Source organism: Saimiri boliviensis, chromosome 1 (genome assembly GCF_048565385.1).
Source record: "Saimiri boliviensis isolate mSaiBol1 chromosome 1, mSaiBol1.pri, whole genome shotgun sequence".
Classification (NCBI taxonomy): domain Eukaryota; kingdom Metazoa; phylum Chordata; class Mammalia; order Primates; family Cebidae; genus Saimiri; species Saimiri boliviensis.
The window spans coordinates 169,578,698-169,602,757 of NC_133449.1; the positions used below are offsets into that span (position 1 = coordinate 169,578,698).

The 24,060-nt window shown below is 41.5% G+C and overlaps 3 protein-coding genes across 3 annotated transcripts; all 3 read left to right on the forward strand.

Annotated features, from left to right (window-relative positions):
* The first annotated feature begins 14 nt into the window (after positions 1 to 14).
* LOC104651918 (protocadherin beta-14) lies at positions 15 to 8,281 on the forward strand. Its single transcript, XM_039470343.2, has one exon. The coding sequence runs from the start codon at positions 5,487 to 5,489 to the stop codon at positions 7,881 to 7,883; it is 2,397 nt and encodes a 798-aa protein (XP_039326277.1). The 5' UTR covers positions 15 to 5,486; the 3' UTR covers positions 7,884 to 8,281.
* Positions 8,282 to 8,369: 88 nt separating this feature from the next.
* Positions 8,370 to 17,490, forward strand: LOC101030667 (protocadherin beta-18). Its single transcript, XM_039470341.2, has one exon. The coding sequence runs from the start codon at positions 14,570 to 14,572 to the stop codon at positions 16,934 to 16,936; it is 2,367 nt and encodes a 788-aa protein (XP_039326275.2). The 5' UTR covers positions 8,370 to 14,569; the 3' UTR covers positions 16,937 to 17,490.
* Positions 17,491 to 17,535: 45 nt separating this feature from the next.
* Positions 17,536 to 22,825, forward strand: LOC101030991 (protocadherin beta-15-like). The gene has a single exon (XM_039472966.2). It carries the CDS (start codon positions 20,446 to 20,448, stop codon positions 22,801 to 22,803), a length of 2,358 nt encoding a protein of 785 aa, XP_039328900.2. The 5' UTR covers positions 17,536 to 20,445; the 3' UTR covers positions 22,804 to 22,825.
* Positions 22,826 to 24,060: the final 1,235 nt, after the last annotated feature.

A 24,060-nucleotide genomic window follows, 5' to 3' on the forward strand; every position in this document is an offset into this window, starting at 1 on the left:
TTTTTTGACGGGGGGGCAGGGTCCTGCTCTGTCACCCAGGCTGGAGTGCAGTGGTGCAATCTCCCACTCACCACAACCTCTGCCTCCAGGGCTCAAGTGATCCTCCCACCTCAGCCTCACAAGTAGCCAGGATTACAGGCCCAGGCTACCACATCCACTAATTTTTGTATTTTTAGTGGAAACAGGATTTCACCATATTGTCCAGACTGCTCTTGAACTCAAGCAATCCACCTGCCTCAGCCTCCCAAAGTGCTGTGACTACAGGTGTGAGTATCTGGCCTCAACTGCTTCTTGAAGATATTTTAAAACTTTATCCTAACATTGTAGAGGGACTGGGTATTAGTCAGTTGATAATACCAAGAAGTGTAATCTCTCTTTCTAGCATATCTAAGACAACCTAATGTTTACACTTCTTACTAAGATTTCACTACCAGTTCTGTTGAACTATGTCAACTGAGTAATTATTCTTTTCTTCTTTCTTCTTTCTTTCTTTCTTTCTTTCTTTTTTAGAGACAGGGTCTCACTCGGTCACCTAGGCTGGAGTGCAGTGGTGCAATTATGGCTCACTGCAGCCTAATTCTACTGGTGGAGGAGGAAAGAGTAGTTCCAATGCTCAGATAGAAAATCTAGTAGGTGCAACAGTGGAGAAAAGGGTCAAGTACTTGTCCTATTACTTCCAGTTTTTCTAGATATATGAGCAGCAGGACTTCTCTCTTTATAAAAAGAACTGTGAGTTTCCTGGCTCTTATGAGGAGTGACCAGGAGCTCAAATACATATAACCAACCAATTCTCCTAGAATGAATTGCTAAAAACAAATTTTGCTCTTATGCTTCAAAGACCTCATTTTAAGTTATACTTAAAGACCCCTGTTTAAGTTATACTTAAAACAGTGCAGCCAGGCGCGGTGGCTCAAGCCTGTAATCCCAGCACTTTGGGAGGCTGAGGCGGGTGGATCACGAGGTCGAGAGATCAAGACCATCCTGGTCAACATGGTGAAACCCCGTCTCTACTAAAAATACAAAAAAATTAGCTGGGCATGGTGGCACATGCCTGTAATCCCAGCTACTCAAGAGGCTGAGGCAGGAGAATTGCCTGAACCCAGGAGGTGGAGGTTGCGGTGAGCCAAGATCGCGCCATTGCACTCCAGCCTGGGTAACAAAAGCGAAACTCCGTCTCAAAAAAAAAAAAAAAAAAAAAAAAAAAAAAAAAAAACCAGTGCATAGGAATCTAGCTATATCAGCCAATTTTACTTGAAAGAATTATTGGTTTTAAGTAACTTAGAACATAATTTTATATCCAGTGGGGGTTAAAGGACACAGAAAATAGAGACACAAGAGATGGCCCAGCCTTACAGAATGGATTCTCTCGAAAACCCTTACAATAAAAACCAAATGACAGATTTTTTTTTTTTAATTAGGCAAGAGTATGGGGGTGGGGGGAAGGACATAAGGACATTTTATCTTACAAACACATTTTTCTCTTTATCTTTCTGTTTCAAGTTCTGCCACCAGATACTTGAAAATAACTGAAATAAGTTATTTAATGTTATGTTAAATAACTTGAAATAGAAAGATAAAGAACTTAATCAGTGAATCCACTGACAAATCTAACAACGTGACCTCTCAGTCTCTAGGTCTTTACCTCTACCCCAGTTGTTCAGTCATTAATGTCCCGGCTAGATATTGTACTTTTTCCCCACCTAGAAACCATTCTATGATATAATAATTTCAAATGTCTTCTTCTGAGAGCACAATTGTCTGTGCCTATAACCTTCTCATTCTGATGTTCCTATCACATCTTGTCTTTGAGCTTATCAGGAGCTCCATTCCATGACGCTGCTATTACCTATCAAACCCTCCTGTTCTAATTTCCTTCCTATCCAGCTGACTTCCTGGTTTACTACTCCCAATCACTCTCATGCCCATATTCTAAATTCCCTTGTTCAATTTTCCTTCACTAAAACCACCTGATGAAACTCCAGCCCACGTGAATATAGTCCTCCTCCTCTCTTACACCAGGGCTGCTGCACTCTGTAAGACCAAACTAACAAAATCAGCAACACCACTGCCACTATAAGTGTATATTTTCCAACCTAATTGGGCTTCTGAGACCAAGAACTCCTTTTATAATTTTTCTAATGAGCTCTCTTTTCCATTCACCACAATATCTATTTTAAACCTACTTATCTTAGTTTACCTTCTTACCCTACCATTTACATACCCCCTTTTAGCAGGTGAACTTGCCTAATACCTTATTGAGAAAATAAAATCCATCAACTAGAAATTCATTTTCCTGTCCCCTACTCCACGGCTTTAACAGCATCTGTATCTGTACTTTTCACCTGCTGTGGTCTCTCCCACCAGTCCAAGTCCAATCCCTTCACACATTGCCTGCATCCCATCTTTAACACCCTTTCAAGGGGAATTGCATTATCTCTTCTGTATCTTAATTTTCTCCTTCCCTATTGAACATGACACATAGGCACTTTAAATATATTCAAGTTTATCTAGTTCAAAAAAGTAACCTCTGAGCCTGAATTCTTCTCCAGATACCAATGTATTTCTTATTCCTTTAACAGCGTGTTCATTCTTTACAAATTTCTTGAGAGCCTGGCTGCAGTGAGCCGTGATTGCACCACTGCACTCCGGCCTGGACAACAGACGGAGACCCTGCCTCAAAAAAAAAAAAAAAAAAAAAAATTGTTGAAAGGGCTATCTCATTTTTGCTTCCTCATTCCTCTCACTTGGCAGTGGAGTAAAATCTAATTTTCTTCATAACCATTCTATTGAAACTGCTATTGCAAAGATTATCAAAGATTTCCATGCAAGTTCAGTAAGATTATACTGTGGAAGCAATGTGATGCAATGACACAGTGACTTGTAAACATGTCTCTGTTTTTCACATGACAGTAGCAATGTAAAAATTATTAGGTGTGTAGGGCAGCTTCGATCTTACAGTGCTTCTGGAACCGAATTTTCTTTCAAGTAATTGCTTCAAAATTCCCTGTGGCAATACCAAAATCTGCATGGGTATAGCTGGGTCAGTGCCGTATTTGGGTTCTAGCTCGCTTAGAAGAAAGAAGCATATCCAGATGATTACTATTCCAGATCTGGAAGGGGCAGACAGAAATTCTGCTCACAATCCATCTGTAAGAACTTAATTGACTTGGCCACACGAAACTACAAGGGAGGCTGGGATGGACAATCTATCTTCATGACCATGTACCTGGGTATAGTTCTATTCCTATAGAAGTAATGGAAAACAGATTTTGTCAGATGTCTATCTGAATCCTCCACAATGACCATTTTTTAAAGTCAAATAGATAATTGTCATACTTATTTTTCTTGACTTTTCTGAAGCATTTTCAGCTGTTGACCTTCCTTATCTTCTTAAAATGCTATTTGCTTTTGATTTCAAGATTTTGAACTCTGAGCCTTCCTTATCTTTTCAAATATACTTCTTGCCCTGTCTCCTCTAAATGAAGATGTTTCTCATATTTCTGTGCCAAGCCTCTTCTATGCCTATTTGACACACTTTTGCCTGGTTTCCTAGAGCTTTCATGGTTTCAATCACCACATATATACTGATTGATCCCAAGGTTCATATCTCCGGCCCAGATTTATTTCCTATGCTTCGGTTATATGCAAACACACACACACACACACACACACACACACACACACACACACACACCCCGCAAACACACATTCTACAGGCACTTATCTTAATATCAGCATGTTCAAAATGGAACACTTCATCTTTTCCACCTCAGTCATGTTTCTTCAGCATTCCTTACCTTGTGAATGGCACTCCTAGCCATCCAGTTGCTCAGTCCAGAGGTGGGATATCATCTCTGAATCTTTCCTCTTTTCCTCCCCATGCAACCTATCAACCAACAGTTGGAAACATTTCATCTCCTAATATCTTTCTATTCATCCCTCTTCTCTCCATCTATACTGGCATTACCCTCAGCCAAACTATCATCATCTCTTATCAGATCTCCTTGATTCCCCAGTCATTTCCTCTGAAATTAACTCTCCATACTGCAGCCAAACTGATTTTTTAATGCAGATGTGATCATGTTAATAAGATGTTAAAACCCTTCTTTGTTTCTGAATTACCTTTAGAATAAATGCAAGAATGTATGATATGACCTGTATAGTGATTCATATTCTCAACCTGCTTTTTAACCCTAATTTCATTCTTAGACTCTCCCCTTCCATGGATTTTAAAGTTCAAGGCATACTTCACTTCTCCGTTTCCTCAAAATGCCCATCTAAATATTCCTCCTTCTCCTGGCTAGTTCCTTCAGATGACAATGTATTGTTCATTACCTCAGGAAAGCTTTCACTGATGTCCCAAGTCTGACTTAGATCTTAATTATTTTATTTTTTGACAGACACTTAACCAGCACTTACAAGCCACTTTGTAAATATTAACTCATTAGATGCCTACGATAATAATCATAAGAGGCATCTATGATTACCCCGTTTTACAGGTGAGGAAACAAAGGTATCTGTAACTTGTCCAAGTTTATAGATAGTGAGTGACAGAAGTAGGATTCTAATATTGACAGTTTGGTTCCAGATCCCATATTCCTAACCAGTAAGGTATGCCACCTCCTAGCTACAAAATGTCCTTTCTAGGTATTTCTATATTATTTTTACATATGCATACATTATGACATACTTTAGTTATCTATCTGCCAAGTTTTCTAGCTTGTGAGCTCCATAATAGCAAGAATTATCTCTAACTTATTTGAGCCATGTCTTTCTTTATATTTTTAAAATATAAAAGAGAAAAAAGTAATGACATTACTAACTACAACTGACTTAACAAGTATTTACAAGAGTGAAGGAGAGAATATATTTGTAATTACTCAGGAAATGACTTAAATACAAATTTATTTCTTCAGGCTATTTAACAGATCCTTTTGTGTCAAGCATTCAAAACAGTGGTAATGCAGTGTATGGACCTTTTCTGGATTCAAATTAAAACAAACGAATAGCAAAGAAAATTTTGGAGAGAACTGGGGAAAGCCAAATGCAGTATAAGTTACATTGAGGAATTATTGCTAAAGTTGTGAACACTGTATTACAATTATTTTTAGAAGGCCTTACCTATTAGAAATACTTAGTGAAGTACTTAAAGCTTAAAAAAATGATGTCTGGGATTCATTTTGAATACTCTGGATGTATTTATGAATTGCTTTTTCAAAGAGGAAAACTTTTTAATGAAAAAAACACAAAGACGCATGGTGGCGCTACAGGATAAGATGAGAACAGTACAAAGGCTGGCACGGTGACCTTCACTATTCAGAACAGAAAACATTCAACCCACTGAAAAGACAGGCATTAAAGGAGATTCGCCTACAGGGCTGCTGGAGGATACACTCTCCAGGGGTTTCCTACTAAAAACCAGAGCTTCAGCTTCCAAAATTGGGGCTGAGCTTGAATTTTTTCACAAGAGGTTGCCTGAAGGAACCATGAAGATCAGAGGGGCGCTCGCTCTGCAAAAAAGGCAAGTTCTGGTATTCTTTGTTTTGCTGGGATTGTCTCGGGCAGGTGCTGAATCTGCACACTATTCTGTTGCAGAGGAAACAGAAATTGGCTCTTTTGTGGCTAATCTGGCGAGGGACCTAGGGCTGGGGGTGGAGGAGCTGTCTTCACGGGAAGCCCGGGTGGTGTCTGATGATAATAAAAAGTATTTGCACCTTGATTTGCTGACTGGGGACTTGCTCCTAAATGAGAAACTAGACCGAGAAGAGCTGTGTGGCTCCACCGAGCCCTGTGTGCTACATTTCCAGGTGGTTTTGGAAAACCCTTTGCAGTTTTTTCAGGTTGAGCTGCATGTCAAAGACATAAATGATCACTCCCCTACATTCCTAGACAATGAAATACTTATTAAAATATCAGAAGGTACCACTATTGGAACTACATTCCTATTGGAGAGTGCTCAAGATTTGGATGTCGGAAGCAACAGTCTCCAAAACTACACGATTAGCCCCAATTCTCACTTCTATATTAGAATTCCAGACAGTGGTGACAGAAAGATATACCCAGAGCTGGTCCTAGATAGAGCTTTAGATTACGAGGAGAAAGCTGAACTCAGATTGACACTCACCGCACTGGATGGTGGATCCCCACCCAGGTCTGGGACAACTTTGGTTCTCATTCAGGTATTGGACATCAATGATAATGCCCCTGAGTTTCCTCAGAGTCTGTATGAGGTGCAGGTTCCTGAGGATAAACCCATTGGCTCCTGGATTGTTACCATCTCAGCTAAGGATTTGGATGCAGGAAACCATGGGAAAATATCTTACACATTTTTCCATGCATCAGAAGACGTTCGTAAAACATTTGAAATCAATCCAATGTCTGGAGAAGTTAATTTGAGATCACCCCTGGATTTTGAAGCAATACAGTCCTACACCATAAATATTCAGGCAACAGATGGTGGGGGTCTTTCAGAAAAATGCACCCTTCTAGTTAAAGTTATGGATATAAATGACAACCCACCAGAAGTGACCATGTCGTCGATTACAAAAAGAATTCCAGAGAATGCCTCAGAGACCCTAGTAGCTCTTTTTAGTGTCCTAGACCAAGACTCTGAGGACAATGGGAGGATGATTTGCTCTATTCAAGATAACCTCCCTTTTATCCTGAAACCGACCTTCAAGAACTTTTTCACGATAGTTTCTGAAAAAGCACTGGACAGAGAGAGCAGAGCCGAGTACAACATCACCATCACCGTCACTGACTTGGGGACCCCAAGGCTGAAAACCGAGTACAACATAACCGTGCTGGTCTCCGACATCAATGACAACGCCCCCGCCTTCACACAAACCTCCTACACCCTGTTCGTCCGCGAGAACAACAGCCCCGCCCTGCACATCGGCAGCGTCAGCGCCACAGACAGAGACTCAGGCAGCAACGCCCAGGTCACCTACTCGCTGCTGCCGCCCCAGGACCCGCACCTGCCCCTCACCTCCCTGGTCTCCATCAACGCGGACAACGGACAGCTGTTCGCCCTCCGGGCGCTGGACTACGAGGCCCTGCAGGCGTTCGAGTTCCGCGTGGGCGCCACAGACCGCGGCTCCCCGGCGCTGAGCAGCGAGGCGCTGGTGCGCGTGCTGGTGCTGGACGCCAACGACAACTCGCCCTTCGTGCTGTACCCGCTGCAGAACGGCTCCGCGCCCTGCACCGAGCTGGTGCCCCGGGCGGCCGAGCCGGGCTACCTGGTGAGCAAGGTGGTGGCGGTGGACGGCGACTCGGGCCAGAACGCCTGGCTCTCGTTCCAACTGCTCAAGGCCACGGAGCCCGGGCTGTTCGGCGTGTGGGCGCACAATGGCGAGGTGCGCACCGCCAGGCTGCTGAGCGAGCGCGACGCGGCCAAGCACAGGCTGGTGGTGCTGGTCAAGGACAATGGCGAGCCCCCGCGCTCGGCCACCGCCACGCTGCACGTGCTCCTGGTGGACGGCTTCTCCCAGCCCTACCTGCCGCTCCCGGAGGCGGCCCCGGCCCAGGCCCAGGCCGACTCGCTCACCGTCTACCTGGTGGTGGCGTTGGCCTCGGTGTCGTCGCTCTTCCTGTTCTCGGTGCTCCTGTTCGTGGCGGTGCGGCTGTGCAGGAGGAGCAGGGCGGCGTCGGTGGGTCGCTGCTCGGTGCCCGAGGGTCCCTTTCCGGGGCATCTGGTGGACGTGAGCGGCACCGGGACCCTGTCCCAGAGCTACCAGTACGAGGTGTGTCTGACAGGAGGTTCTGGGACAGATGAGTTCAAATTTCTGAAGCCGATTATCCCCAGTTTTCAAGTTCATGACACTGGTAAGAATACGGGGGAAATGGAGAACTATCGGAATAACTTTGGATTTAACATTCAATAAAACCATTTATTTTGTATTTCTAATTTTTAGTTATTCTTGGCAAGCTAATGGTACTTTTGCATAACCGTTTATGGATTCTAGGTTGTACCGTAGTTGCATGCATAGCTCTTGTTTTTCTCACAGTTGCTCTAAAAATCTTTATTAGTGACTAATATGACATGGAAATGTTATCTGTGTTTTCTGGATTTTTATTTATTTGGTCAAAATGTTATATTAATGGAGTTACTGCTATTTTTGCTTGGATAATGGTATTGTTGTTATGCAAGACAATATTCTCAATTATTTGGATATGCAAACTAAAGTATTAAGCGCTAATGTCACTACATATGTAATTTAAATCTAGACACCATCACAATATAAAGTAAAAATAAAAAGTGTTGCTGGATCTGGGTCGAAAATATAGTTGATTAATCACACTGTTCTTTCTGAAAATGTTCACCATAAAGGGTAAAAAAGATGCTATCCCTTCATTTTCAGTTCTGGAGAGCCTTAATAGTTTTTCAAAAATTTACTTTATGATGAAACTAAAGTGGTCACACTGGAAATTATTAACTTCTTAAGTATTTTTTTTCTGTAATTACTTCTTTTGATAATGCCGTTGCAGAGTAAGAGTCTTATAATGCTCTCGGCCTTGCTGCTACTCTTTGGTTTTCTTAGTTTAATTTTATTTATTTACGTTTTTTGAGACAGGGTATCATTCCATTGTCCTGGCTGGAGTGCAGTGGCACCATCATGGCTCACTGCACCTTTGACTTCTTGGGTTCAGGTGATTCTCCCACCTCAGCCTCCTGAGTAGCTGGGACCACAGCACAGGCCACCTGCTAATTCTCTTTTTTTTTTGTACAGATAGAATCTTGCCATGCTTCCCAGTGTGGTCTGGAACTCGTTGTCTCAAGAGATCTTCCCACCTCAGCTAGCTTTTTGTTTTAGTTTTTTGAGAGTCAAGTTCTCACTTTGTTGCCCAGGCTAGAGTGTAGTGGCAGGACCTTGGCTCACTGCAGCCTCGACATCCTGGGCTCAAGACATCCTGCTGCCTCAGCCTACCAAGTAGCTCAGACTACAGGCACCCACCACCATGCCCAGCTAAATTTTTGTATATTTTGAAGAGATGGAGTTTTGCCATGTAGCCCAGGCTAGTCTCAAACCCCTGAACTCAAGTGATCCACCTGCTTTGCTTTCCCAAAGTGCTAGGATTACAGGCATGAGCCACTGCACCCTGCCTAGTTTTCTCAAAGCACACCCTCTTTACTAGCTTTAATTTTGTATTGTTTATTGCTAAAACAGAAAATAGTTTAGGGGCTTATCCTGGGTAAAATAACTTTCTATCAGACAAGCACAAAACAAGAGCATCATAAGAAATTGAAATGAAGATTTAAACTGTTAAAAAAATGATTTAAGTTCACTTTCCCATTAATTATTGAGTAAAGATAAAACATCATTAATACTTTGTGGCCTCTCTCAGACGCCTACAAAGAAGGAATGGGTAGGCATTTATGGTTTATAGATGCCTCATCGTGTTACAAATTATATCTCAGATCTAAAAGAAAGTTCAATAGAAGATTATAGATAGACATTTTGATAACTAGGATGTAGTGTGGATATAATAGAATTTCACTTGCCATTGTGAAATAGGTGAAACAAATTCCAGTTTCCTTAGAAATTTTTTCTTCTATTTCATGCAATTTTCACTGATTTTACTTTTCATTGTAAAAAGTAATTGTTAGTTACGTGGATTTCTCAAAATTAAAGGATAGCACAGACAAACTAACAGATGACAGTGAGAAGCCACCTGCAGTATTTTAACTGACAAGATTAATATTTACATTATTCAAATAACTCTTGCAAATCAACAACACCAACAAAACCAGGAGAGAGAGTAGGATTTTTTTAAGACAAAGAAAAAGGAATCGAAGAAAAGGAAAAACAGAAAGTCTGAAAATAATTTGAAATGATGTTTAGTTGATGAAACACACACTAAAATTAGTAAAGATGAGAGATTTGGGTAATATCAAGTGGGATAATAGGAAATCACATGTGCAGCCTATTTAGAGAGCTTTCTGATAGTATTTAGTAAAATTTAATATATATTTACTTTATAATTCAGCAATTCTATTGTGGAATATAAGCCAGAAAACTGTCATAAAGCTTTACAAAATGAAGTATATAAGAATATTCATCTAGGGAAAGTGAAGATGAATATTCATCTTCAAGTACACATCCATCTGTAAAGTAACTGATAAAATGTGTAACATGTTAGTGAAGGATTACTATGCAATGATCAAAAGGAGTTAGCATGCAATCACATGGATAAATCTCAAATTTTTTAAAAAAAAAAGAGATGGAGATTTATAATACAGTGATATATATGTGTCTACACACACATATAATACACAATATCTTATATTTATAGAAATATGCAAATATATAAATATATATTCTGAAGGAAGAGAAGGAGAATATAAAAAAGGAGATATTTATGTATATATAGGGGTACAAGGGTACAGAAAGTAGTGAGAGTGAATACCAATGCCAATGATAGTTGACTCTTACAAGAGATTGTTTAAATTCATTATGTCATTATAGAATTGATTTAGTATTGATCATTTGAAGTTGTTTAAAAATACATATTATTTCTATAGCCTCCCAGAAAGATCCGTTGCCCCTACACTATGAAAGCTAAGAGTTTGCTTGCCGTTTTGAGTTGTAACAATATCCCTGAGACACTATATTTTTAATAAGGATGATAAAAATTATGTAGCCCAATGATTTCACTAAAAACAATTGCCATTAAGACAGTAATATATTGTCAGATTAGAGTTAATGTTAAAAGGAAACCCAGAGACATAAGTAAGCCTGAAATCTACTTTTTTCTTGGTAATCCTGGAAAACTTGAACCTCTATTAATAAGCATGGATCCCTAAAAGCCAAACCCTTGGAGTGAAAGTAAACTGGAAGTGGATGAGCTCTTGTGGGGGAATTTCAGCCTTGAACTTGATTTTTAGTCTTTATCTTGATTTTTAGCCTTAAATTTGATTTAAGGTGCTCATTGACAGGTAGTGCTCCCAGGAAGTGATAGAATCAAATGCAGATCTTTTATGAAATGTGACTTTCTATAGTGAATGTGAATGTGACTTCTTACAGTTTTCAATGTTTGAATGTTTATTCACTCTAAGCCTCAAATCATTCATACAACTAATTTTTTATGTTCTTAACATAAACAAAGATAACTGCATACACAAGGGAGCATGACACTATGAGTGAGAGCCATCAGGAAAAAAAAGGAACATAAAAATAAACTCACAAGCACTTCAAATATTGTAACTACCAGACACAGTCTATAATATGCTAGGCACTTTAATTGAAATAAAAGTGATTCTTGAAGATGTACAGGGAACAAAATACTATAAAATTTGACAGATTAGAAAATAACAAAATAGAACTCCTAGAAATGAAAAAAATATAATAATCAAAATTTTAAATGGACTAAAAGATGTGATAGAAAATTAGATACAACTAAACAATTATAGAACAGAAAGATAGATTAGGATATAATTTATCTAATATGTAAGTCAGAAAGTTGGTAAGATGAAAAATACCGAAGAGAATATTAGAAACAGAGGACAGAGTAGAAATAGTTTAACTTACATTTAACCAGAGCCCAAGGAGATGTGAGAAAAATTGTATCAGAAGCAATAGTTGAAGAAATAACAATTTGAATTCTTCAGAATTGATGAAAACATCGATAAGCAGATTTAAGAGACCTAAATAAACCTAACAGGATAAAATTTAAAAGATATCCATATCTAGACACATTATAGTGAAAGCTCAGAAAACCAAAGAAAGAGAAAACTCTTCTTTTTCCCCAAAAGCCAAGGGAAAAGGTCATTGAACTCTCAAACACATGAGAGACTAACAGCTATGCTCCATGTTTCTCAACAGTAGCAATGGAAAATAACGGAAAGTAGTAAATCTTTAATGTGCTGAAAGAAGTTAGTAAATCTTTATACCTAAATGATCTTTGCATTTAAGAGTCATTAAATGAGAGCATGAAATCAACTTGATATCAGTTGAATTTTAAATTATTCCAGATGACAGGAACAAAGTAGTGTAAAGACATTTTATCTCTTAAATGTAACTTATCATAGTTTTCCTCTTTGCCCATCCCTTGCGACATCTCTGGATCTAAGACTTTGGGACCTCTCTCTGTGTCTAGCCTTCTTCATCTCTAATGACGTTCACTTCTACTCTAGCCTAGTAACCTATGACCATGGCCACTCTCTGGAGATGGTAGTCTCTGAAAATTACATCACATCTGAAATCACAAATACAAATATACTTCTTATAATCTGCAACTTAGTATCTTTCATGAAGGGCTTTAATCACCATTTATGCCAGTAAATCCCAAATGTGACTCTCTAGCCCAAACGTCTTTCCTTAACTATATTTATGTAATAGAAGCTAATTTATATAACTATGTATGTGGATGCTCAAACTCAACAATTTTAAGTTAAAATTGTTCCCTTCCTAAAAACCATATATCTTCTCCAGCTCCATATCTGTTCCTCTTTCTTCTGCTCTTCCTGTGTTTATCAGTTAATAGAACCAACACTCACTCAGTTCCCTAAGCCTGAAGACAAAGTACATTTACCTTCATTCCTTTCTATCCCACTCCCTCTGTTTATCACCCCATCCCCTATTGTTTTATTATTCTAATAAAACCCCTTCACCGCATTTCTGGTTGAGGCCAATATTTCCTCTTACTTGTATTATTGTAACCATTTGTAATCAATCTCTCACCTTTAATCTTATTCCTTTTGAATTTATTCTCAACTCTAAAATAGGATAACCTTTTTTAAAAGTGGAAACATAATCACATCACTTTTCTGTTTTAATTATAATCCCTTTAATAACCCTGCATTTTTTTTTGAGACAGAGTCTTACTGTGTAACCAGACTGGAGTGCAGAGGCACAATCTTGAGTCACTGCAACCTCTGCCTCCTGAGTTCAAGCAGATTCCCCTGCCTCAGCCTCCTGAGTAGCTGGGGCTACAAGCTCTCGCCACCATGCCCAGCTAATCCTTTGTATTTTAGTGGAGACAGGGTTTTACCATATTGGCCAGGATGGTCTCAATCTCCTGACCTCATGATCCGCCTGCCTCAGCCTCCCAAAGTGCTGGGATTTCAAGTGTGGGCCACCAAACCAGGCCCGCAACTCTGCATTTCTACTGGTGTAAAGTCCAAATGCTTTGGCATAGCTTACAAAATATTTGGTGATCTTTCCAATTTCAACTCTTACCATTTCTCTCCTCTTGCTCTATGTCTTAGCCATATTGATCTTATTTTAGTTCCTCCAAATACTTCTTTATTTGGATCTGCACAATCATGTTTTTAGTATGCCTGAACAATTTTACTACATACCCAATTTTTGTTTAAAGTACTCCTACTAATTTTTAATGTATCCATTTAGAATGTGCTTTCTCCAGGAAAGTTTGTCCTGCATTTCCAAATTCTGGTTAGATAACCATCATCTATGCCCTTTAATAGCATAAACTTTCTTTATTATGAAATTCATTGTGCTCTATTTAAAATATGTGGTCATTTTTCTGTCTCCCTCTTGCATGGCAGGAATTATGTCTGTCTGTTTAGTATTCTATCCCTAACACTTATGACCATTCCTTGCACAAAGTATATTCTCAATAAATATCTGTTAAACCAATTAATTAATACATAAATAAATATATTTAGAATTGTGCCTCTGGAAAGCCTGGGTCTGCAATTGATGAAATTCAGTTTCCCAACTAAACTGAGGTCCAATTTGTTCACATTTTTTTAAATGTTGAACTGGACTTGCTTTTAGGTTAAAAACTAGAAATGTTTGACTCTACTCACTACTTTTGAGCGTTTATTTTCTACTCTTGCCAGCTAAGTCTCCTACTGAGTATCCCTAAATAAATGATACCAGTTACCCAGCTCAAAATGTCCAACCTCTTCAAAGCAACTATTTGCATATACCAGGTTCATTTTCAAGTACACAAAGACATTCTTCTTTTCTAAGGGTAGTTGTTGAAAGAGCTAAGATCTCTAATTCCCATTTTCAATTTTCCTAAAAATCTCTTGCTTACTAAGCCAATTACATGTAAGAGTATTCTTCACTATCTTCAGTTGTTTAATATATTGTCTTCTCAGAGAGATCATAACTTGTTTGAGGCAGGGTCTACATCTTAAATATGCTTCTTCTGTCTACCATAGCTGTAGCAGATTATGGCTGATGATGGAAAGGTAGTTAATAGCATCACATATCACAAAAATGCAACTCGGAAAATAGGCATGTAGGAGGAGAATATAATTTAAATTTATCAGCAAGCACACAAGAAAAAGTAGTATTTTGTCTGAAGCTTATTTGACTTTATCTAAAACCTGAAAATCTGCAGAGTCGCATGGTGGCGCTGCAGGATAAGATGGTGAAATTTTTATAACACTGCAGATGCGCTGGTTTCCCTTACCGTTGGGAAAGCGCAGGAGAAAAGAGGCTTTCAAAAGGCAGAGCACCATCAACACCTTCGCGACAGGATTACAAGTTTCTAAATTCCCAAAGGTCCGGGCTGATAGACGAGAGGAGCAACTTTCAGAGCTGCTCGTTGAATGAGTTGAAACGTTTTCGCCAGAAAGACGTTTAGCTAAGGAGCCATGGAGCCTGCAAAGGGAAGAGCTCAGCGGACAAGGCAAGTGCTGCTTTTCTTTGTTTTCCTGGGAGGGTCTTTGGTGTGTTCTAAGACCTGGAGCTATTCCATAGCAGAGGAAATGGAGGTCGGCACATTTATAGCCAACGTGGTGAAAGACATGGGTGTGGATGTGGAAGACCTGGCTGCACGGGGGGCCAGAGTCATCTTTGACGACTATAAACCTTATTTGCGGTTGGATCTACGGAATGGCGACTTGCTCTTAAATGAGCAGCTGGACCGGGAAGCACTTTGCGATCTCACAGAGCGATGTGTATTGCATTTCCAGGTGTTATTCGAAAATCCCTTGCAATTTTCTCGGGCTGAGCTTTTGGTGAAAGACATAAATGATCATACTCCCACGTTCCTAGACAATCACATACTTCTAAAAATCTCTGAAGGTACTGCTCCAGGAACCTTATTCCAAATAGACAGTGCACAGGACTTGGATGTGGGAAAGAATGGTGTTCAAAACTATACAATAAGCCCCAATCCCCATTTCCAAACTAAATTACGAGACAGTGATGAGGGCAGAAAATACCCAGAGTTGGTACTGAACCAATCCCTGGATCGAGAAAAGGAGGCTGAGTTTAATTTAACGTTAACAGCCGTAGATGGTGGGTCTCCGCCCAGGTCTGGGACTACACTGATTCACGTTGTGGTCCTGGACATCAATGACAATGCCCCCGAATTTGAGAAGCCAGTCTATGAGGTTCATGTACCTGAGAGCAGCCCTCTGGACTCCTTGATGATCAAGGTATCTGCTACAGATTTAGATGCAGGAATAAATGGAGAACTGTCTTACTCATTTTCCCACGTCTCAAGAGATGTACGGAAAACATTTGAAATCCACCCAATTTCTGGCGAAGTCTATTTAAAAGCACCTCTAGATTTCGAGATTATTCAATCTTATATCATAAACATTCAGGCCATTGACGGTGGGGGCCTTTTCGGAAAAGCAAGCATTTTAGTTCAGGTTGTAGATATGAATGACAACCCGCCAGAAATAGCCATGACATCTCTTACTAGCCCCATACCGGAAAACTCTTCGCCTGAGATGGTGGTCGCTGTTTTCAGCATACGAGACCAAGACGCTGGAGACAATGGGAGAATGGTTTGCTCAATTCAGGACAACATCCCTTTTCTCTTGAAGCCTACCTTCAAGAATTTTTACGCTCTGGTAACAGAGCGCCCACTGGACAGAGAGATCAGAAATGAATATAACATCACCATCACCGTGACCGACTTGGGGACACCCAGGTTGAAAACCGAGTACAACATAACCGTGCTGATCTCCGACGTCAACGACAACACCCCCGCCTTCACACAAACCTCCTACACCCTGTTCGTCCGCGAGAACAACAGCCCCGCCCTGCACATCGGCAGCGTCAGCGCCACAGACAGAGACTCGGGCAGCAACGCCCAGGTCACCTACTCGCTGCTGCCGCCCCAGGACCCGCACCTGCCCCTCGCCTCCCTGGTCTCCATCAACGCGGACAACGGACACCTGTTCGCCCTCCGGGCGCTGGACTACGAGGCCCTGCAGGCGTTCGAGTTCCGCGTGGGCGCCACAGACCGCGGCTCCCCGGCGCTGAGCAGCGAGGCGCTGGTGCGCGTGCTGGTGCTGGACGCCAACGACAACTCGCCCTTCGTGCTGTACCCGCTGCAGAACGGCTCCGCGCCCTGCACCGAGCTGGTGCCCCGGGCGGCCGAGCCGGGCTACCTGGTGACCAAGGTGGTGGCGGTGGACGGCGACTCAGGCCAGAACGCCTGGCTGTCGTTCCAGCTGCTCAAGGCCACGGAGCCCGGGCTGTTCGGCGTGTGGGCGCACAATGGCGAGGTGCGCACCGCCAGGCTGCTGAGCGAGCGCGACGCGGCCAAGCACAGGCTGGTGGTGCTGGTCAAGGACAATGGCGAGCCCCCGCGCTCGGCCACCGCCACGCTGCACGTGCTCCTGGTGGACGGCTTCTCCCAGCCCTACCTGCCGCTCCCGGAGGCGGCCCCGGCCCAGGCCCAGGCCGACTCGCTCACCGTCTACCTGGTGGTGGCGTTGGCCTCGGTGTCGTCGCTCTTCCTGTTCTCGGTGCTCCTGTTCGTGGCGGTGCGGCTGTGCAGGAGGAGCAGGGCGGCCTCGGTGGGTCGCTGCCCGGTGCCCGAGGGCCCTTTTGCGGGGCATCTAGTGGACGTGAGCGGCACCGGGACCCTGTCCCAGAGCTACCAGTATGAGGTGTGCCTGGCAGGAGGTTCCGGGACAGATGAGTTCAAGTTTCTGAAGCCGATAATTCCCAATCTAGTGCCCCGGGGAGGCCAAATGGAGAAAGCCTCACCTTTCTGAATGGCATAGAATTCAATTAGGGATCTGATTATGATGCAGAACTTTTAGAATGAGTGTATTTCTTTGACATCTTATTCATTGTTACGTAGTTTTTTTTGGGTAACTTCATTTTACTCAAGAGTTTTCACTAAAAAATTTAAGTATTTTTTGTTGTTTTTATTAACTGTGAAAAAATTGAGAGAGCTGGAATTTGCTTATTCTTTGTTCCCAAATGCAACCTCAAATAATATATTCACATAATTCACTTACACATTATTTTTCCTTCAAGTTTAATTGCACATTGGGCTCATTCATATTTCTAGGTGTTCTGACTGTGGATCCTGTAACCCAAACAGTTTTTATATGATTGAGAATATTATTACAGACATGATATGAATCAAAACATAATTGCTTGTTATCTGGTTAGGTCGGTTTTTAAAAATGTTACCTAGTTTAAGTTTCTTTTTCAAAAAATCTTTAATCTTTACATTCTACTTTTCTGGCAAACATTGCAGAAAATTTTTCCTGTACTTAGGGTTTTTTCCCCCATATATATATATTTCCCCCATATGTATATATATATATATATATATATATATATATATATATATATATATATACAGCTCATGCTCCTTTCTTGTCTGAGAACTTCTCTATACTACCCAAGAGAAGTGATCACTAGTGTGTTGCTTATTCCATTGTAGGCCTTCTTTTCTCACTCCCTCTTCTTCTGTTTTGTTTGTTTGTTTGTTTGCTTGCTTGCTTGCCTGTTTTAAAGAGATGGGGTCTTGCCAAGTCACACGGGCTGGTCATGGACTCCTGGGCTCCAGTGATCCTACCACCTCAGCTTCCCAAAGTGTTGGGATTATAGGCATGAGCCCAGATCATTTTTTATTGGTCCTGTGATAGATTCTCGATTTCAGCTAGAATAGCAACATTCTCCAATCCCCTAAATTTGTGATTGAGATATAATTCAACATTTTTTCCTCCTGAGTAAGTGTTAAGCATAGGCTGAGGTAGCCATGTTTATACTTGTGTAACTGGAAGCTGAGAATGGTTTCTAGATAGAAAGAAAAAGGAGAGAAAATGGAAGGAAAGAGTAAAAGTGAAAGGAGGAGGCAGAAGCCTAGGAAACAATAGAGACTAAGATAGCTACTTAGTTCTAGACCTGTCCACCTAAGTCCAGTTCCTCCTAAGTCCCCAGTGTCTACTTGCTCTTGGGTTCAGACTCCATTGCTAATAGCAAAATTCTTTTGTTTAACCTGTCTTCAAGGGGAATTCTTGAAATTAAAAGAGACTTGAAGGGTATGTACAACCTTGAGTACTCAATTAGACCATGAAACCCTGGTCTTTTACTTCATGTTTCTAATATTAACTTAATGAATGAAATAAAGGATGTACAAGCTTAGAGATAACAAATCTATACTAGAGGCTTATGTAACAAAATTTAAATTTGTAAATAATTTATGAGGTCTTTCAGCAGATAAATGCTACAAAGGACTTTATGAAATGTCTCATTAACTTAAGTCTCCCTCCTTTATTTTATGTGTCCCAGGATTACTTTTTAAATAATACTTTTAGTATGAAAATAATAACAACGCTGAAATTGTTATGGGTTGGGTGTCTTTTCTCAGGATCCTCATACCCTCCTTAGCAGACTCTTTCATTTAAAAATTATTTACTGAGCTCAGTGTGAACAGAATTATTTTTGTCATATAATACAAAATCTTTTGGCTCCATAAATAGTCCCAATTTATAGAACATATGGTTTGATTCATGATTTCAGTTACAGAAATAAATATTATTTGATTGATATACTCTATTGCTAGAAAGCCTAATGAAAAAAATTTAAGTATCTGCCAAGCTTAGGAGCTAAGATCTTAGAAAGAAGAAAATGTATCCAAGAGATGAAAAATGGAAATGAAAAACTAACTTTGATCCATTAGGTTACTGACATAGGTACAAGCTTCTATCCCATTAATATTCAAAACTGCATAGACATTCAGGAAACATTTTCTTGGACATGTAAATTCATAATAATGAATTTGGATCCATGACCAATATATTTCTGTAAGGAAAATTGTCCATCAGACTTTGACCGTGACTGGCATGTTCTCTTATTTTGAAAGTTTAATCAATTTTGTTTGTATAGAAGGAAACATTCTAAAATAGAATGTTGATTTGAGTGATTTATACCTTAAGAAAATTAAACCAATATGAAACACACAATTCTTATTTGGTTCATCTTGAGTTTTCACAGTTAGCTAGAATTTGGTTCATCTTGAGTTTTCACAGTTAGCTAGTTTTCACAGTTAGCTAATTAGAATGCCAGAACATATAGTAGTGTCTGTTAGTTAAACACTGTGAGTAAAACATTGTCTAAAGTTGGTGCAGTTGAGAAGACCCCAAGATGTTTTCCTTTTCCTTAGAAGTAAGAGAATTTCAATTCCATGCTAGCATTTCAGGATTCCAAGGAATTCACAAGAGATATGTGATTGCTTACTAAAAATGAGTTGAGATCTTCTCTAGCTGGGAATAAGTTTAACCAGCTATTTCAGGTGAACTTATTTTCTTCTGCATTTTACTTTTTACTTTAACTGCAGCCATTATTATCAGTGATCTTGGCTGTCTCCCTCTTCAAAATCTCAGTGACTGATTCTCACCTTCAACATGTGTGTATCTCAGTATTAACAATAAACAGTGATGCTCTTTATGAATTATTTTAGATAATGTAACAAGTCAACATAACAAGCTCACAGTTCTTAGACAATATTCACAAATAAGTTATCCACAACTCCTTAAGCTACCTACTGAGTTTGCATAATCAACTAGCTTTAGCTAGTACATCACTTAAGTTTATATTCCTAAAATGTGAGAATGAATCTCTTCATCTACTCTGCTAGCAGTGAGTTAAGAGTTTAATGGGATATATACTTTTTTTAGGACTAGGCTGATAAGTACACACGTTTTCCTGCTTAATTTCCCCAGAGCCTCCACTATACAACATAGTAGACATTATATTGTAAGCTCCATGAGGACATAGAAGGGATTTGTATTCGCAGTACTTAGTACAGGGACTGGCGCATAATCTGAAATCATAAGTATTTGTTGAATAAAGAAATTTAGTTAACTTTGCACTTGCATCATTTCCCAAAGGGTCAGCTACCACTTCTACATTCATAATCTCACAGGATAGTAGAAGGCAAAATTTTAATTTATAAGCCATCCCGTATATATAATCCATGATTTTTGCACAACTCTGAGGAAGTAGAAAACATGTTTTGTGGAATACTTAGCAAACTAGGTTTAAGTACAACACATGGTGGCGCTGTAAGCTAAGGCTGCGGGAAAACAGGCTTGCAGATGGTTACGTCTCTGGTTACAATTCAGACAGTCACGTATAGATCTATCAAAGAGAAGAGACTTTCTTACCGGAAAATTGCCGTTGCGGCAAAGATTTATTCCCAGAGCCGATTGCCTACCGACACAACACAAGCATCCGGACTCTGAAGGCTGTTGGTGTTGAAGAAATGGAAGCTGAAAAGGAGCGCTTTCCTAAACTAAGGCAAGTTCTGCTTCTCTTTGTTATGCTGTCTCAGACTTGCGCGGAGAGGAACGTTTATACTGTAGCAGAAGAAACAGAAAGCGGTTCTTTTGTGGCCAATCTAGCAAAGGACCTAGGGCTAGGAGTAAGAGAAATATCCCGGCGGAGGGCTCGGGTTATTTTTAACAATAACAAAAAATATTTTCAGCTAAACCTTCAGACCGCAGACCTTCAAGTAAATGAGAAACTGGATCGGGAAGAAATGTGTGGCACCACTGAGCCTTGTGTGCTGCAATTCCAGGTGTTACTGGAAGAACCTTTGGAGATATATAGGTTTAAACTTCTGGTCAGTGACATAAATGACAATTCCCCTGTGTTCCCAGAAGGAGAAATGATTTTGAAAATCATGGAAAATACTCCTCCAGGAACTATATTTCCTCTGATAAATGCACAAGATTTGGATGTGGGCATCAATAACATTCAAAACTACATCATCTACCCCAACTCCCATGTCCACGTTCTCACCCAAAATGGCAGTGAAGGCAGAAAATACCCAGAGCTGGTTCTGGACAAAGCCCTGGATCGGGAGGAGCAGTCTGAGCTCAGGTTAACTCTCATGGCAGTAGATGGTGGGGCTCCTCCCAGAACTGGGACTGCTCTGGTCCTCATTGAAATCTTGGACATCAATGACAATGCACCTGAGTTTGTACAGCCACTCTATCAGGTGCAGGTCTCAGAAAACAGCCCCCTGGAATCCCTTGTTGCCACTGTTTCTGCTAGAGATTTAGACATGGGAATTAATGGTGAAATATTCTACTCATTTTTTTATGGTGATGAAGAGATTTCCAAGACATTTGCACTTAATGAACGAACGGGAGAAATTAAAATAATCAGAAAATTAGATTTTGAAAAAACTGTGGCATATGAGGTAGATATTAAAGCCTCTGATAGGGCAGGTCTTTCTGGAAAATGCACTGTCAAAATACAGGTGGTAGATATCAACGATAACGCCCCAGAACTGACCATGGCTTCATTCAGAAGCTCCATCCCCGAAAATTCTCCCGAGACCACGGTAGCTCTTTTCAGCCTTCAAGACAGAGATTCCGGGGAAAATGGAAGAATAGTTTGCTCAATTCAAAATGATGTTCCATTCATACTGAAACCGTCCGTTGAGAATTTCTACATGTTGTTAACAGAAGGACCACTGGACAGAGAGATTAGAGCCGAATACAACATCACCATCACAGCCACGGACCTGGGGACTCCTAGGCTGAAAACCGAGCACGGCATAACCGTGCTGATCTCTGACGTCAACGACAACGCCCCCGCCTTCACACAAACCTCCTACACCCTGTTCGTCCGCGAGAACAACAGCCCCGCCCTGCACATCGGCAGCGTCAGCGCCACAGACAGAGACTCGGGCAGCAACGCCCAGGTCACCTACTCGCTGCTGCCGCCCCAGGACCCGCACCTGCCCCTCGCCTCCCTGGTCTCCATCAACGCGGACAACGGACACCTGTTCGCCCTCCGGGCGCTGGACTACGAGGCCCTGCAGGCGTTCGAGTTCCGCGTGGGCGCCACAGACCGCGGCTCCCCGGCGCTGAGCAGCGAGGCGCTGGTGCGCGTGCTGGTGCTGGACGCCAACGACAACTCGCCCTTCGTGCTGTACCCGCTGCAGAACGGCTCCGCGCCCTGCACCGAGCTGGTGCCCCGGGCGGCCGAGCCGGGCTACCTGGTGAGCAAGGTGGTGGCGGTGGACGGCGACTCGGGCCAGAACGCCTGGCTGTCGTTCCAGCTGCTCAAGGCCACGGAGCCCGGGCTGTTCGGCGTGTGGGCGCACAATGGCGAGGTGCGCACCGCCAGGCTGCTGAGCGAGCGCGACGCGGCCAAGCACAGGCTGGTGGTGCTGGTCAAGGACAATGGCGAGCCCCCGCGCACCGCCACCGCCACGCTGCACGTGCTCCTGGTGGACGGCTTCTCCCAGCCCTACCTGCCGCTCCCGGAGGCGGCCCCGGCCCAGGCCCAGGCCGACTCGCTCACCGTCTACCTGGTGGTGGCGTTGGCCTCGGTGTCGTCGCTCTTCCTGTTCTCGGTGCTCCTGTTCGTGGCGGTGCGGCTGTGCAGGAGGAGCAGGGCGGCGTCGGTGGGTCGCTGCTCGGTGCCCGAGGGTCCCTTTCCGGGGCATCTGGTGGACGTGAGCGGCACCGGGACCCTGTCCCAGAGCTACCAGTACGAGGTGTGTCTGTCGGGAGGTTCTGGGACAAATGAGTTCAAATTCCTGAAGTCTGTTATCCCTGAGTATTTGAACACTGTAAATGACGGGAGGGAAACTCCAACTTTGTAAATTGTTTTGGATTCAATTAGGAATCTGTAGATTTTTCAGAGTATTTAGGATAAAGTTTAGTTCTTTCTCAATCTATTAAGTCTCTTTTATGTCTTTTGGTCTACATAAATTTTCTAAGATGTTGCTGATTTCATTTTCGTAGTTAAGATTAGGCATTTTCTTTCTTTTCATATTTATTCTCCTTTTATCATGTGTATTTTGATGAATATAACTTTCAAGTTTACTGGTTACTGAAAAGTCATATTTGTTCAATTTATCAACTTCTCAAAATCACAAGCTGTTGATTTGAAGACTCCACTCCCATTCTGTTTCATTGTTTTCCAGACGCTTTTCCTAAACTTTTGATGCTTAGAGAACAAGCATGCTTATCCTCCTGAGTGATAATATAGTGATTATTAGTCCATATTCTGTTTAATCTATCTTACGCTTACCTGTAAGCCTGTAGTTTTAAATGAAGAAGTGTCTGCAAAAAATGCATGGCTTTATTTCAAAATAACATGAAGTGGGAAAGACTACATTTTCCCCAAACTTAAAGACTTTTCTGCTCCTTTTATTATCTTCATTATATAACATATTTGAGCACTATTATTATTGTTGTTGTTACATTTGAGATGGAGTTTTGCTATTGTCACCCAGGCTGGAGTGCAATGGTGCAATCTTGGCTCACTATAACCTCTGCCTTCCCTGTTCAAGTGATTCTCCTGCCTCAGCCTCCTGAGTAGCTGGGATTACGGCACCTGCCATCATGCCCAGCTAGTTTTTGTATGTTTAGTAGAGATGGGGTTTCAGCACATTGGCCAGGCTGGTCTCACACTCCTAACTTCAGGTGATCCCCTCACCTCAGTCTCCCAAAGTGTGGGATTACAGGTGTCAGCCACCGTGCCCGGCCATATGAGCATTATTTGGTGATTACCAGATTATCTCAAGATTGTAAAGTTATAGATCTCCCGTTTGTGGTGTCTGGCCCACCTGATCTTTTTCTGGAAACTTCTCCCTGTCATTAGCAGAAGTGTACTGTTGCAGCCGCATTTATTTTATATGACCCACCTTGCTCTGTGATTTGATACACTTAAATAAGATGATCCTAGCTGGGCTAATCTGATTCTCTCTGTTTAAAAAAAATTGGCTTTAGAAACCAGATACAATATAGTCTCTTTGTTAGGAACGTAACCAGAATGACTAAACACCTGGGTAGAAATACAGAACGACAACTTACTGAGAGACAAGAAAAAAGAAGGTACCAAAAGAATGACCTTA